We start from the raw sequence: 12,695 nt of genomic DNA, 5'->3' as shown, positions 1-12,695 counted from the left end.
ATATTATGTATTCCAGAGGTAAAGTATACTGAGCTAACTCGCCTCATAAATGTATATGCTATAAATGTACCACTACTTGATGTTAAACCATTTCTAAAGCTTATCATGTAACTTACAATGACAAAGTTATTGTGTGTACAAAAATGTAACACACTTGCGAACAGTCAAAGACATCAAATAAATTAAATAAATGTATGCATTTAGCAGACGCTTTTATCCAAAGCGACTTACAGTGCATTCAGGCTATACATTTTTTATCAGTATGTGTGTTCCCTGGGAATTGAACCCACGACATTTGCACTGCTAACGCAATGCTCTACCACTGAGCCACAGGAACATTAAATAAGGAAAACAAACTATTTTAGAGATGTTCTGTCCACAAATCAGAAAGTAACATGGTCATTATTTTATTCTCTGCAGGATAAAATAACCCTCTGTACTGAGGCTTTTAAATTTAAAAATGCACATTGTTATTGCTTTGGATATAACTGACATGGGCCACTATCTCCAATGTGCTATCTAAATCTTCTATTTAATTAATCTTTCTAAATATCTCATTTTCCCTTCACTGTAAATTAAGGCAAGCGTTATTTGAGATGTTACATAAAATAAGAATGATGTAGTGCTGAAATCTATTTTAGACATTTAAAAACTCATTGTAACAAATACAGACACTGATTAAAACCCTAGGCTCCTTCTTAAAAGGATGTTTTTTGGATGGCTATGAGTATTCTGAAAATTATTTTGAATCAAGTTTTTATAACACATAGTGACCAGATTAAGTCAAAGCAATAAGTAAATATCCAGCATCTAATTTGCTGTCTGTACTAGATATTTTAAACAGTCAGACTCATCCGGTGACCTGTGAATACATAGCTAAACAAATGTTTCAAATGAAGCAGTTGCACGTTGCCAAGATGTCAGTAACAATAATAAAGCTGGGAACGTAGATGTCTGAAGGAGTCCTCTCCACGTGTGCCAGCTTGCTCTCCCTCAAACAGCATGGAATCTGGCAGAATGACGCCCTCCAGAGGATCAGGCTGACAGAACTCCACCACAAACTCTTCCTCAGCCTCCAGCAGCGTTCTGGACCAGGCAGACATGTCAAGTCTTCCAGCCACTCCTCCATACTCTTGAGGCAGTACAGATTGAGGAATGACTCGATGGAGAGAGGCCAAGTCTGAGCCGTGCAGGACATACTGTTGGGAGAAGACAGACTTGTTTCTAGAATTATTGTGCTAGAAATGTCTGTGCGTAAATACCAGGATAAATAGCTAGTTACTTACCCTCTCTGCCATTTTCTCTTTCAGAAATGGCTTAATTATTGCAAAAATACCCTTGAAGATACGTGGCTCATTTATAATGTTTACAGCCTTTATTCTGATTGGGAAGCCATCCTGAAACACAAAAGCAACGGTCAGTACAAAAAATCAATGACTTCATCGTAATGAATCGCTGGGCTACTTTTGCAATGTCTTACCTGAAGGATACCGACAACTTTCTTTGCCAAAAGCGGTCCTGGATTAGAGGCTTGAGAGAGGCCAACTCCTGTATAATCCACCAGGATAACAATTCCATTCACTTGGGTTTCCTCAGGCTGAATCAGCTTCTCTAATGTCAAATAAATAGCCCGAATGTTGTCCACAAATGGGTAATCATTAGGCTTCCATTTACCTAGGAAAGCAAAAGACAAAAAATGTTTGTTTTTTCTTTATTGTTAACAGTAACACTGGGACAATATACTGTAGATATCAAATCAGCAAGAAAGAGAAACTGTGATCATCTTTTCGTCTCTATTTCGTAACTATTTTAAACTGCAATAATATTTCACAATGTTACTGTTTTTTCTGTATTTCTGATCAAATGAATGCATCCTTGATGAGCAGAAGAGACTTTCTTAAAAAACATTACAAATCTTACTGATCCCAAACTTTTGAATGGCAGTCAGTGTATATATGCACTTTATATAAGTCTGTTATAAAGATCTCATTGATTTACAAGTTACCAGAATTTCATATTACTTTTTGGCCATATAAATATCAGCTGCAACAAATTGCATACAGTATTTTTGTCCAGTTAGGGCCTCTGAATAACACTGAGTTTTTCTTTCCTTCTCGAGTGTGAGCTCCATATTATCACTATATCATACTATATGAGCCTATAAACTGTTCCATTTCAAAAGATTCTATTTTTTCTGACTATTATTTCTTATACCAGGTTTTACATAGTTCATTTTTTTTATTATTCATTAATCTTACCCAAAGATTTAGGTTTCGTGTCTGATTAAGGTCTTGTTAAGACAATAAGAAGCATTACCTGGTCGTAAACACAGTATGTAGCGTCCATGAGGGTCTGGTCTGGGCAGGACAGTGAGAAAACCCAGATCTAGGACATGCTTCATTGTGGAGGGCTTCAGGTCCTGAAACACCTCAGGCCAGGCTTTCCGGCTGGCATGATAATTCAAGAGTAGCTGAAGGGCCCGGTCATAATCAAACTTTCTGGCCCTGAGGAAGCGTAGAAGAAATGCGTCGTCTAACCGTGTCCTCAGATTAGGGTGGTCTTTTAGTATCATATCTCGTAATGCCTGGACATCCCGGAGCCTCCATTCGGGCTTCTCCTGGAGCTCTTCCCGTGCCTTGGCCACTAGTTCAGGAGTCAGGGTGCAGGCGTAGATGGGTGGGGGTGGAGCAGGGAAGCCTACACCTGCCACCACTTCTCTTGGAGGGCCAAGATCAATGTGGCCATTTTGGTCTGCCATGGGCTATTGGTGTAGAGAAATATTCAAGACTCATTTAATATAAAATCATGTAAATGACAAACATAGAGCAGTTTACGGGCAATTGTTAATAAAGAAAATGCCATCAAGCACTAATATTTCACAATGTTACTGTTTTTTCTGTATTTCTGATCAAATGAATGCATCCTTGATGAGCAGAAGAGACTTTCTTAAAAAACATTACAAATCTTACTGATCCCAAACTTTTGAATGGCAGTCAGTGTATATATGCACTTTATATAAGTCTGTTATAAAGATCTCATTGATTTACAAGTTACCAGAATTTCATATTACTTTTTGGCCATATAAATATCAGCTGCAACAAATTGCATACAGTATTTTTGTCCAGTTAGGGCCTCTGAATAACACTGAGTTTTTCTTTCCTTCTCGAGTGTGAGCTCCATATTATCACTATATCATACTATATGAGCCTATAAACTGTTCCATTTCAAAAGATTCTATTTTTTCTGACTATTATTTCTTATACCAGGTTTTACATAGTTCATTTTTTTTATTATTCATTAATCTTACCCAAAGATTTAGGTTTCGTGTCTGATTAAGGTCTTGTTAAGACAATAAGAAGCATTACCTGGTCGTAAACACAGTATGTAGCGTCCATGAGGGTCTGGTCTGGGCAGGACAGTGAGAAAACCCAGATCTAGGACATGCTTCATTGTGGAGGGCTTCAGGTCCTGAAACACCTCAGGCCAGGCTTTCCGGCTGGCATGATAATTCAAGAGTAGCTGAAGTGCCCGGTCATAATCAAACTTTCTGGCCCTGAGGAAGCGTAGAAGAAATGCGTCGTCTAACCGTGTCCTCAGATTAGGGTGGTCTTTTAGTATCATATCTCGTAATGCCTGGACATCCCGGAGCCTCCATTCGGGCTTCTCCTGGAGCTCTTCCCGTGCCTTGGCCACTAGTTCAGGAGTCAGGGTGCAGGCGTAGATGGGTGGGGGTGGAGCAGGGAAGCCTACACCTGCCACCACTTCTCTTGGAGGGCCAAGATCAATGTGGCCATTTTGGTCTGCCATGGGCTATTGGTGTAGAGAAATATTCAAGACTCATTTAATATAAAATCATGTAAATGACAAACATAGAGCAGTTTACGGGCAATTGTTAATAAAGAAAATGCCATCAAGCACTATATGTATATATATATACTGTATATATATATATATATATATATATATATATATATAGGGTACACTTAATTCTTTTATGCATTTTCACAGTTTTAGCAAATTTTAAACAATGTCCCAAAATTGGACAATACTGAAATACAATAGAAAATTCACATTAATAATCACACTAATTTACGTAGATTCAGCTTCAAATAATTCATTTTATTACTAAGTTTACTACTTTTTGGAACCTATATTAGCTCTTAAGGTATTTCAGAACTATTTTCTATGCCCTTAAATTGATGCAGCTAGTGTGAAAATCAATGTTTTGTTGGTAAATGTAGATTTTGCAAATATCATGTTAATATTTATACAATGACCATGTCCATTTTCCTGGTGACTATTAAATGAAAGTAATCGTGGTATTATTTTCTACAGTATTTTCTACATACAGCAGGATCTTTTATGAAGAACAACTGTAAAAGGACTCATATTCTTCCTGGCGCTACTGTGGTGTTCATGAAGTACTGTAATTAAATATATGAAAGCCAGGCATGGTACTTTAAAATGCTGAATGATTAAAATTTTTAAACGTTTAAAAGTTGATGCCCTTCATATAAAAACGAACAGAAATCAAACAGGGAATATTACCAACCTGTCAAAGGAATCCGCAATCAGTTCCGTGTACAGCGAGAAGCCGTTCTACCATTGGTCACTCGGTATCATGTGATGTATGACGCTAGACACGTATAATCAGTCTTAAAGGTTTCCCTTAAAGGTACAATATGTAAGACTTTCGTAATAAAATATTCAAAAACTAATTGCACAGTGTTATATATTTTATGCAGTTGTGTATTTATGTTATTCCAAAAGTTCCCAATTATTTGTAAATCCAGAGAAATTCCCATTTTAAATAATGGCTGGTCCCTGGTCATTGTCGCCCATCAATGATGTAATATCCGCATATCCTCAGTTTCTTCTTGGGGCTATGTGTTTTTTGGCCAATTGCAGCAGACACAGGGAGTGTTCGGGGTAACCTGTTTACAAACGTGGTACAGGACAGGTAAGGAGGTATCTTTGCATTAAGTAAAAGTGGCGTTGGTTTTGGTTATAAAAATCAACTTTTACTTTCCATATGCTGTTAATAGGCTTCACTTTATTACTTTCTGTCCCATCGACAGTACCCTAGGTGTTCGAAACCGTTATGAAATAAAAAAATATTGAACTATATCTTGAATGCAACTTGACACCAGGTTTATTGAATTATAGATGTGATTAATTAATCATTCAATAACTGGCACATCTGGTTATATCATTCCCTGCAAAGATTTCTTAAGAGAAACTATCAGTAAGGCGCCTGCTTTATGAATTGTTTTATTGTCTGTTATCAGTGTTAAGAAGCACACACCTCCAGCAGCACTAAAAAATCCTTGACCATTCTTTGCCACGTACACTTACTTTTATCATCTTGTTTTGAAGCTGGTTTTACGGCTGGAGATGATTATGAGCCTGAAAGGTTGCCCTGAAAAACTTTTGCCATTGAATAAGGCTTTACATTTGGAAGGAAATGGATATGCATGATCACAATTTAACTGCCTACTGGAGAGAAAAAAAAACAGTCTAAGTTGCCTGGATTTAGCTGGTCTTCTAGCCTGATCAGATACGTGCCCAAAACCTGTCCAAATTCAGACCAACAAACCATTTGAGACTGGTTTAAGTTGGATTTTCTAGCAGAGTATATAACAACTGTATCTTCCAAATTAAAAGGCTTATTGAGTTGTTTGCTCAGACCATCTACTGAAATTATGGTAGATGCTGTTTAAAAATGTACATTATTATAGCAGCTTGTGTGACCTAAAGATAAGATTCTAAATGATAATTATAGAGATATGAATGGAAATAAACAACAGCACACTTGTATGTAAAAATATAGCCTTGACATTTAATATGTTCACATTGCAAGTTTGAAATTAGCCTTCTCCCAGAAGGCAGTAATTGTAAAGGGGCAGTGAATGACCAATATGTAAAACTATAAATGAGTGTGACATTCTCTTACTGTATGCATACATAGACATCACTATCTAGTTACAGCTAAGGGGTTGAACAGGAAACAAAAATGTTTGTTTTTTATCCTAAAATCATGAATTAGAATAGACTAAATCCATTTATGAAAAAAGGAAATCGTTATATTTACAATTTAAGTATGGCACATACAGAAAAATATGAAATTCACATATTCTTATCATACATAAAATAATTACCAGCATTTTGGTAAATAACAATATTTCCAAGGCACAAAATGTTATATATTCTCTCAGGATATCATAAAAGTACTATAAGAGCCAGTAGCAAGCTGTTAAAATACTGTACAATAAAACAAACATCTGATCATATTCAGGCCTGCTGTAACATTTATGGAACTCAAACTCTCCTTGAAAGGAGAAGAAAACTTGCATAGCCTTTGTATTATATGGTGTTATATGCTGTTGTGACTCCTTGGGTAGTATAAATATGCACCACTAGTTCGTTCTAAAACATACATACAGCAAACAAATGAGATGGGATGAACATATATATTTAAAGTGTGATTGTTGCACACCTTTAAACTAAACTATTTTGGTTTAAAGTTCTTAAAATAGGAAATTCTGAACAATTTCACAGTGTCTTTACTAAAAAGCTTAAATTTAACAGCTGGGGAATATAAATGTTAGTGTTACTGTGTCCAGATGCCTATGAGAATGAATTGTCACGCTTAGCACAGTCTATTAATAGACTAATAATAAAAAAAACTTGAGCTGAGTTTCTCTGTGCACTCAGATGGCCTCTTGTTTAGTGATGGTTGGTTGAGGGATGGAGCTTGGTTGCTTGGGCACTGTGGCTATAACACCCGGAGCCATTTTGTAATGATCAGAACCTGAGGCCGTCGGGGGAGATGGGATTGGAGTTTCCGGAGTGGCTGTTTGGAAAAAGAGCAAGAGGATACATTAGATCAAGGGTCCACATAGGGGAATTATGGAACCTTAAATAAGCATAATTTGCATAGCATGATAACATGCAAAAGAAAGAAACCATTGGTTGACACGAAATAAGCATGCTTATGACATTTCTGAAGGCATTAGCGCAGAAAAGCATTACAGTAGCCTTCTTTGACTAAATAAGCCTGATTAGTTTCTACGATTCTGGCAAGGATTACTCCAACAAGGCTGTTTGTCCCTGACTACCTGGTTTTCTCATTTTAAGGACCTATATTTTCTGTTCGGTTCTCCGTTATAACAAATTTTCATTCACTCAGTTCAAGAAGATAGTGTTACTTACACATCTGGCCATTGTGAATTGGAGTGGCCATGTTTGTGGTGGTGACTATGACATTGTTACTGAGGTGCTCCTGGACCAGATGTGGGTGTAGAGAATGATGGGCATGAGGAGCTTCATTAGCTGAACCTGACAGAAAAAGAGAGTCATTAAATCTCTGATTGGGAAGATCATTTACAAATCTGAATCAAGTAGGAACTTGTTTTGTCAGTCTATATGAACTATGTAGGGTTATTAAGAAACCGGAGTGTATAGGCTGCCTTTTTTTATCTCAGTTTTCAAGATTATGACAAGCTGTTCCTAGATGTTTATCATGCATCTCAGATATTGCACCTTTTGACAGCTATCCAAAGTTAAGGGTCATTTACATACAGTGCTGTCTAATAACCATGACTTTGCACTTGTCTACAAAGTTTCACTTCATTAACAGAAATCAGTTACCTCCTAGAAGCATCTCTTGTAGCAGGTTGTCTATCTTCGCCATTCCAAACAATTTAACAAACTGGATTTGCTCGATCATTTGCCAGGTGATGCTCTGCAGCATCGGCAACAGAAGAAGTAGCTCGCCAAACCGCCCCCGCGAGTCGTATTGCCGGTCATTGATGTAGTCCTCCAAACTAACTTGAACTTGGTATCGCATACGTTTGATCTTGCTTGGGTCGCTTAAACCTTTGGCATCTACGTGAGAAAGGCCATCACATTAGATCTTTTTGAAAACTCACTCGACATTCTGCTCTGTTTTGTCTCATTTTTAGGGCAATTTCCCACCTGGATCGAAAAATACAATGGCCTTCAAGCAGGCATATTCATTGTCATCGATCTGGAGATCCTGGAAGGGAAGGACTAACTCGTCAAGGATCCTTACAGACACACGGCTCACCTCCAATTCGGGACAGTTTCGTGGAATTATATGATCATTACCTGCGAGAAACATGGAAAATTGTGAGGTAAAACATTAGTAAAAGCGCTTGAGTCCAGAAGTCTGTCATATCCACATTTCCAATGTGCTTTTGAACTTACCTAATAGTAAAATGTCCTTATACAGCATGGAACGTTTGGCAGCTCCTAGTAGCAGATGTTCTCCAGCATGAGCTCGCAGTAAAGCCACCTGAGACGGATAAACATGCATAGGTTTGGTTAGAGTCCTTTTTATAACCATAATAGCTGTTTCTTTCGCCTAAAATTAAATGGAGATATATTCAAAGTATTTATGGAGGCAAAATCAGGTCTGTGTTCATGCCTGAATGTGCATGTGTGTATTCACGTGCATGTTTGTGTGAGAAGATGCAGTTTGAGGCGCTCTCACCCACAGCTTAAACACTGATCAGTTATCATGCCTCAGTGCTCAGCATGTTAATGATTCTGAATGTCTCAAGAAGAGATGTAACTTTCAAACCATCTCATCATATTCTAACCTGAGCCATCTAAAATACATTAACCACCCAAACTGAAGATCTCTGAACTTTTTCTCCAACTGAGACAAAAATTTGAGCCGACTGACACTAATATCTATTAAATGTACATTGAGGGAGTACATTTTCAGCTAAATAAGAGGTGCTTATCTTACCTGATCATCCAGGGGAAGGTCACAGAATGCTGGGATGTATTTAGCCCATTCAACCAGCACCAGCAGCTGCTGTTTCATAGACTCGCACACATCGGTTATAGTGGCTGTCTTCTTCGTTCTGATGTCGCCATTCATGATAGAACTGGGTGATGAGATCTGCATAGTAGGATATGGGAGAAAATCTTAATATCTCTTAAACATGATTATACATACATGCATGCATACACACATACATACTGTATGTATAGTAATGATTTAAATGTACAATCATGTTATAAATATAAATCATGTAATATATTTTAAAGGTGAATTTGTCATTTCTGTGCCTCTAGCTACACCCAGTGAAATTGCAGTAGGGTTGACTGTTTCCGAACAGGTTTCCAAATCTGCCACTGCCCAGATAGTCATGCTCAAACCAATGCCATTGGTTAAGCGTGTGTTGCCATGTGGTTCTGATTGGGATGCTCAAACAAACAGGGCAATGTGTTGACAGCTGTGTCACAGTGTTTAAATATTTTTTAAGGAATCAACCTACGTCTAAGAATCAATGACGTCTTATTGTCTCTGCATTTTGAACTGGGTTAAGAGAACATATTTTAGAGATATTTAAGAGAACATATCACAATTCACCTTGTGATTTGAACCTAGATTTGAATCACACTGTGTACCTGTCTAGAAAGGACATCAGCTTGAATGAGTGCGTTTATGGAGGGTAAGCTGCTGTCTTCATAGCTGGATCTTCTGGTGCTAATCCTGTCTCTTTCATTCTGCACAGCTGAGAATGAGAGGAACACTTTTAATCAGCAAATTAACATTACATTTATTACAAATACACATAGAAGGTGTATTTTGACCACTCTGAGTAAACCACTGAAACATACTCTTTCATTATCAGTAGCAGTGAATGCCACCCAGTTCTGACAACCAATTGAGATAGCAGGGATGAGGCATATTAGCCGACTTTGTGAGAGGGGGGAGTTCTCAAGGTTGCGCTTTTTTATCAGTGTGCAGTTATGATGGCTCTAAACTGTTTGTTCAGCATAAACCAGACATAGACCTCAGTGCATTGTTGAGTGAACATTAACAAAATGTCTCTTGCTAACTCTCTCTCTGCTGTTGCAACATCTCCCATTTGCGCTACCACATCCCCTAATCTCCCAAACAGGGCAGGGAGTTTTAGTCTTTGTTTTTTACTTCTTTAATAGCATTATATGAATGAAATCTAACAGCATGAGGAAGTACCTTCCTTCTTCATCCCAGCTCGAAAACATTTCTTTAGTCTGCAGTACCGGCACTGATTTCTCTTGTCTTTGTCCACTATGCACTGTCTGTTAAATCTGTATGGAAGCATAAAGAAGTCAGAGATTTACTTTGACTGTAACATTTAAAATTATTGATTATAATGTTTCATATTTACAAAAAATATATAATAATTTAAATATAATATATATTATTGTCAATCTAACTCAAATGTAAACATTTTATAAATTGGACTCTTACTGCTTTACCTAAATATAACTTTACCCTACATATTAGATTACTTTGTCAGGTTGATACTGGTTGGATATCAATTTGTTGCACAAAACCTAGACATGGGAGACTTAGCTGCGAAACATTTACATGACACCCTCTTTGCTCAGTAATCATTCATCCTGGTGTCAAACTTCTCTTGAAATACTATCCAAACAAGTCATTTTATCCCAAGCCAACTGTATGAGAACAAGCAAGAGGAGTCGAATGAACCTCTTCTTCTTGTAGAGTACCATTTCTGCAGGACAGAGCATGCTGTGCTTCTTATCTTCTCCTGAAAAATTTATTTTGTATTGGCTTTTACAATCAGTATTGGGTGTTCTGTGCAAAAGGTTACGAACTTGCCAACTGGCACTTAACTATAAGCCTATCATCCCTGTTAAACATCTGCCGCCCACTCTTGACCATATACTATATACTAGCCTATATAAGTCACTAAAGGTCTCAAAGTTCACCGCGGGTCTGAGCGGATGACTCACCTGTGCTCATCGCAAGCACTTGCATGTTCTCAAACTCCAGGGTGGTGTAGGCTGGGTCCAAGGCCTCGCTATAGTCTGCCATCTCCATGTCTACTAGTGGTTTGGACAAACGCATTCTCAGCTACCTGATGCTGGGGGGAAAGACTTGTCCTCTCCACAGCATTTGGACACCCCCTCATAGGCCAAGCCCCTCCTCTCGGAGGGGTAGACACCTCTGAGTGACAGGGGCCATGTCCTCAATGGCAAAGATGAGGCTTGCTGTGATTGACAGTCTGGGCCTCCTCCCAGGGCACGGCCCCATTCTGAAGTGGGATGGCTCTTATGTTAATGATTAAAGTGCTAAATCAGAGTTGTTGTTTTTTTCAGAGACTGAGACAAACAGGGGGTTTTACTGTCTTATTTTTTGTCTCAATGTCCTAAATTCATTACTAGAAAAATATAGCCAGTCTCAACACTATGCTTTCTATCTCAGTTCCCCAACAATGGCTTAAGGGGTCATGAAAGATGACTGTCTGGGTCACTGTCTTGACACATATTAGAGAGTATGGAAAAGTGACTCATATTTGACTCTAATGTATAAGATTGAAAGTAAGTGGTCCGCATTTCATCGTGCAAATTGCGTATTTGCTAAATCTCTGTTAATTCTAGCACAATAAACAACAGCAATAACTCACACAGAGTAAAATTTGTGGCCTTTATGTAAAAGAGCTCATTGTTCTGTTGAACATTCTGCACGTGCACGTGATGCACAACTCGGTTCCAGTTGTACAGAAGAGATTGTTTACTTCTCATCAAACCTGTGCAAAACTAACATTTGGAAGGCAGTAAAATATCTGAATTCACAATAACACTGGCAGCTGTGGTTGCCAGAAGTTCACTGTTAAATAAAAAATAAATGCATGCAGTGACAGTAATGTTTCTGGGACATTTTAATGTAATATGTCTAATAAAAATGAGTAGTTAGTAAATAGTTCGGTTAACAGTCAGTACATAAATTTTTTTTATATTGCATATTATTTTATTCCTTCTCCATTAACATTTCTAACATTTGTAGGGTTTGGTGACACCTGTTATTGTCTCCACACAAGACTTGGCATTCAAACTACACTCTTAAGAATAAAGGTTCTTTATTGACATCTATGGTTCCATTAGGAACATTAACATTCATGGAACCTTTCCTTTGCACAAAAGATTCTTTTGATTATTTTTCTTCACACTAAGAAGAAAATTGTTCTTTTAAGAACTATTTACCAAAATGGTTCTTCTCTGGCATCACTGTGAAACCCCCTTTTGCAAACTTTTTATTTTTATTATTCTGCAAAGATTCTGACACAACAGTTTCTAAATCCCCTTGAGAAAAGGAAAAAACTGAGGCGATCATCTCTGTAAATAATGCTGAATTTGTAGACCAATCTATGCTTTCCTAACTCTTTTTGTAGAGGATAAAACTATTTGTTACTCAAACAGGAAAATTTGATGTTACAATTACGCAAATACCAACTTCAAGTACATAAGTGTCAGGGCCAGGGCAAACAGACAATATGTATATTTGAAGAGTAGAAAGCAACAGAACAAACCATGGGTCATCGTTCCTCAGTTCAGACCTGCCCTGAGCCTGTAAAATCTCATTTCTACCTGCCTATATAGAGAAGAACTACTGTAGCTATACTGTCAGAGTGAACAACCTAATTATCGTTTTGTGTGCTGTGCATTACAAAGTGTACACAAATACACTGCAAAAAAAGTCTTAATCTGTATGTAGTATGTTTTCGTGCAAATAAAAAAATAGAAAAAAGAAAAAAAAAATTGTGTTGTTTTCATAGAACAGAAAAACTATATAAACAAGAAATAATTGTCAGTGAGGTATATATATGTATATGTATATATATATATATATATATATATATATA

At 37.4% G+C, this 12,695-nt stretch overlaps 2 protein-coding genes across 3 annotated transcripts; both read right to left on the bottom strand.

Annotated features, from left to right (window-relative positions):
- Positions 1 to 345: 345 nt before the first annotated feature.
- LOC107716173 (alpha-tocopherol transfer protein-like) lies at positions 346 to 4,616 on the bottom strand. Of its 2 annotated transcripts, XM_016522540.1 has the most exons (5): positions 4,553 to 4,616; positions 3,366 to 3,810; positions 1,481 to 1,674; positions 1,287 to 1,397; positions 346 to 1,199 (listed from the first exon to the last, which is right to left on the bottom strand). In XM_016522540.1, exons 2-5 carry the CDS (start codon positions 3,805 to 3,807, stop codon positions 921 to 923), a joined length of 1,026 nt encoding a protein of 341 aa, XP_016378026.1. In that variant the 5' UTR covers positions 3,808 to 3,810; positions 4,553 to 4,616; the 3' UTR covers positions 346 to 920. The 2 variants fall into 2 exon arrangements, with proteins under 2 accessions (XP_016378026.1, XP_016378027.1); XM_016522541.1 differs by lacking the exons at positions 3,366 to 3,810; positions 4,553 to 4,616 and adding an exon at positions 2,317 to 2,758.
- A 1,403-nt stretch (positions 4,617 to 6,019) lies between these two features.
- On the bottom strand, positions 6,020 to 10,127 carry LOC107716066 (hepatocyte nuclear factor 4-alpha-like). Its single transcript, XM_016522385.1, has 8 exons — positions 10,019 to 10,127; positions 9,445 to 9,551; positions 8,777 to 8,932; positions 8,230 to 8,317; positions 7,978 to 8,130; positions 7,651 to 7,887; positions 7,213 to 7,338; positions 6,020 to 6,853 (listed from the first exon to the last, which is right to left on the bottom strand). The coding sequence occupies exons 1-8, from the start codon at positions 10,125 to 10,127 to the stop codon at positions 6,711 to 6,713; spliced, it is 1,119 nt and encodes a 372-aa protein (XP_016377871.1). The 3' UTR covers positions 6,020 to 6,710.
- Positions 10,128 to 12,695: the final 2,568 nt, after the last annotated feature.

This window comes from Sinocyclocheilus rhinocerous, unplaced genomic scaffold, assembly GCF_001515625.1.
Source record: "Sinocyclocheilus rhinocerous isolate Xijiao unplaced genomic scaffold, SAMN03320098_v1.1 scaffold148, whole genome shotgun sequence".
NCBI lineage: Eukaryota > Metazoa > Chordata > Actinopteri > Cypriniformes > Cyprinidae > Sinocyclocheilus > Sinocyclocheilus rhinocerous.
This window is presented reverse-complemented; position numbering and strand designations above follow the sequence as displayed.